Source organism: Cyanistes caeruleus, unplaced genomic scaffold (genome assembly GCF_971803275.1).
Source record: "Cyanistes caeruleus unplaced genomic scaffold, bCyaCae1.hap1.1 HAP1_SCAFFOLD_382, whole genome shotgun sequence".
Taxonomy (NCBI): domain Eukaryota; kingdom Metazoa; phylum Chordata; class Aves; order Passeriformes; family Paridae; genus Cyanistes; species Cyanistes caeruleus.
The window spans coordinates 2,989-5,470 of NW_028256136.1; the positions used below are offsets into that span (position 1 = coordinate 2,989).

At 48.3% G+C, this 2,482-nt stretch overlaps 1 protein-coding gene across 1 annotated transcript; it reads right to left on the reverse strand.

The window, feature by feature from the left end:
- Positions 1-501: 501 nt before the first annotated feature.
- LOC147645394 (uncharacterized) lies at positions 502-2,007 on the reverse strand. Its single transcript, XM_086874666.1, has one exon. It carries the CDS (start codon positions 1,928-1,930, stop codon positions 554-556), a length of 1,377 nt encoding a protein of 458 aa, XP_086730792.1. The 5' UTR covers positions 1,931-2,007; the 3' UTR covers positions 502-553.
- Positions 2,008-2,482: the final 475 nt, after the last annotated feature.

A 2,482-nucleotide genomic window follows, 5' to 3' on the forward strand; every position in this document is an offset into this window, starting at 1 on the left:
CTCACAGGCTGCAAGAATGCGGAGATGGACTCTAGTTCTTTTAATGAGTTCAGCCATGATTTCCTGCGGAGTGGTAATAGTCTTAGTGGGCTGGTTATGTGTAAAAATCCACTTGATGATAAGGAGTGGATTCTTCAGTGCCATGTCCCATTGAAATATGAGTGTGTGTAAGTGTGGGGCCGTACCCAGGATTGAAGCAATCCTCCCTTAGCCCCCAGAAGTAATCCACGCTGGCTCTGTCGAATGGAGGGGTCAGGGAGATCCTTCGAGACCAAGAAAAGACCAAAAAGTGCTGCTTCTCCCTCCGGGTATCGGAGGATGTTTATTCTGGCTAGCTTCCAGGGGGAGAAGAGACCCGGTTTCTCCTTCCCGGACTCTTTCAAACCTTGGGAGAGGGGCGGGGAGACATATAACACCAACCAATGGGATAACGTTTCAGGGACAGGTAGGAGAGGGGAAAAACACGTCACTGGGAAACAAATAACTCCCAGAAATATGCACCACCACATCTGCCCCTACTTTGATATATGTAATCAAATGAAAGGTAACGAGCTTATACGACATACTGACCTGAAGTGGCCCACCAATCCCCATTTGCAGGCTGGTGAGGGTTACTCCGGTCTGCCAACTCTATATGGTTGACATCTGAAGTAGCTGAGACTAGCTTAACTATGCTTCTGGACAGTATTTTGCTTAGCACTCCAAACACTAACACCGTTAGCAAAACAATGACTAGCAGTGACAGAATAGTTTTCACTACTGAAGCCCACCACCCCGAGAGTCCCCAGTTTTTAAACAGTCCATTGAACCAGTCATCTGCTTCTTGCTTGACTTGTCTGATCATGCTTTTCATCTCTCGGAGCGTGGCATGGATGTTAGGAGCTTTCGATGTCAGATCCATGCAGCAGAGAAATTCAAACTCCTGGCACTCGTGCCCATGGAGCAACAGAAGAAAGTCTATTGCAGCACGGTTTTGAAGTGTCGCCTGCCTGGTAATTTCCTCATCTTCTAGGAGGGCACTTATGGCATTAGATGTTAAATTTGCTTGTTTTACCACCCAGCATTCTAGGTGTCCCAATTCACCTAGGGTCTTGGCTGCAGCTACCCAAGGAAGGAAAATGGATGCAGTAATTCTTTTTGATTTGGACCAATGGAAAATCTCTGAGTCACAATTTTCATCTAATTTTGTAGCACTTCTCTTTTGAATTTTTTTGGTCAAATTGTTTTTATGGCTCCACTCGCCAATTAATGTTTGATTGGGCGCTAACAGTGATAGACGCCCTATGGTACACGGCCCTCCGAGGAGACGGGATGGAATTCCTGCCCATGCACGGTCCCCACAAATGAGGAACAGTCTTTTGGGGAGGCTTTTGGGATGTGTATGAGCTGAGGAGTGCACTTTGATGTAGCTTAGTACACGGCACCACCTTTTTGCTGTGATTTCTTCTCGATGTTGTACTATATGGTGGAATGTTTCTTTATGAGTTGGAGGACTGACCCTAAAGTGTACACAGTATGATGCTGGGGAGGAACCCAGCAGCTCTAACTCCTGGGGTTCCTGGGTTGCCTTAGGAAACTGGGGTAGCCACTCTTCGACGGGGTTTCTTAACTCTGCTTCTACATGAGTGCTGTGTAGTTTATTACCTGCTTCAGGAGTCAGTGTACTAAAGCTGTGTGTGAATTCATCATGCTGCAAGGGAATTCCTACCAGGCAGGTAGACATAGGATTTTTTGCTGCTGCAGTAGATAGACAAATGTTTTCCTGTTGGAGTGTTTGTGCCAGGGTCACCCAGATGTTCTGGCGTGGCTGTGGGACGATCCAGGCTGCTGTCAGGCTGCTCAGTGTGAGCAGGATGACAGCAGGGTTAAGGCTCATCATGGATTTGAGTAAGAGGTAGGTTATTTCTAAAAATAAAAAGGAAACAGACATTCTTTAAAACATATTCACAGTTACAGTATTCAGGTCAAAGGCTAGAGAGGTTTCTTCTCAGGATAACCAGTTGGAAGGGCAGGCTGGGCTCATTGTGGTGGGCTTGCCATGAAGACAGGGCCACCTGGACCTTGGTGACAGATTCCCGGGCCTCCGGCGTGAGGGAGCGCGGTGAATCGAGGTCCTCGCTGCCGCAGAGCAGGTTGAAGAGGGGTGCAAGGACTTCTGTTGTTACTCCAAGCAGAGGGCGTATCCAGCTGATGGACCCGCAGTGCTGATGTAGGTCCTGCAGGGTCTTGGGGTCATCTCTGATGGTCAGCTGCTGAGGCACGATGGTCCGCTAGCCGATCCAGAGTCCTAGGTAGGTCCAAGGGCAGGTGTGCTGGATCTTGTCTTCACGTATCTCAAATCCAGCGTCCTCAATTGTCTGGATGGTTTTTTGTAAAGTCCGGTGCAGACAGTCATCGTCAGCAGCACAAACCAGGATGTCATCCATGTAGTGGAGGATGATGGCATCTGGGAACAGGGTCCTCACAGGTGACAAAATGTGGG

Coding starts and splice junctions, on each gene's coding strand:
- LOC147645394 (XM_086874666.1), bottom strand. CDS start 1,930: ATGTCTGTTTCCTTTTTATTTTTAGAAATAACCTACCTCTTACTCAAA.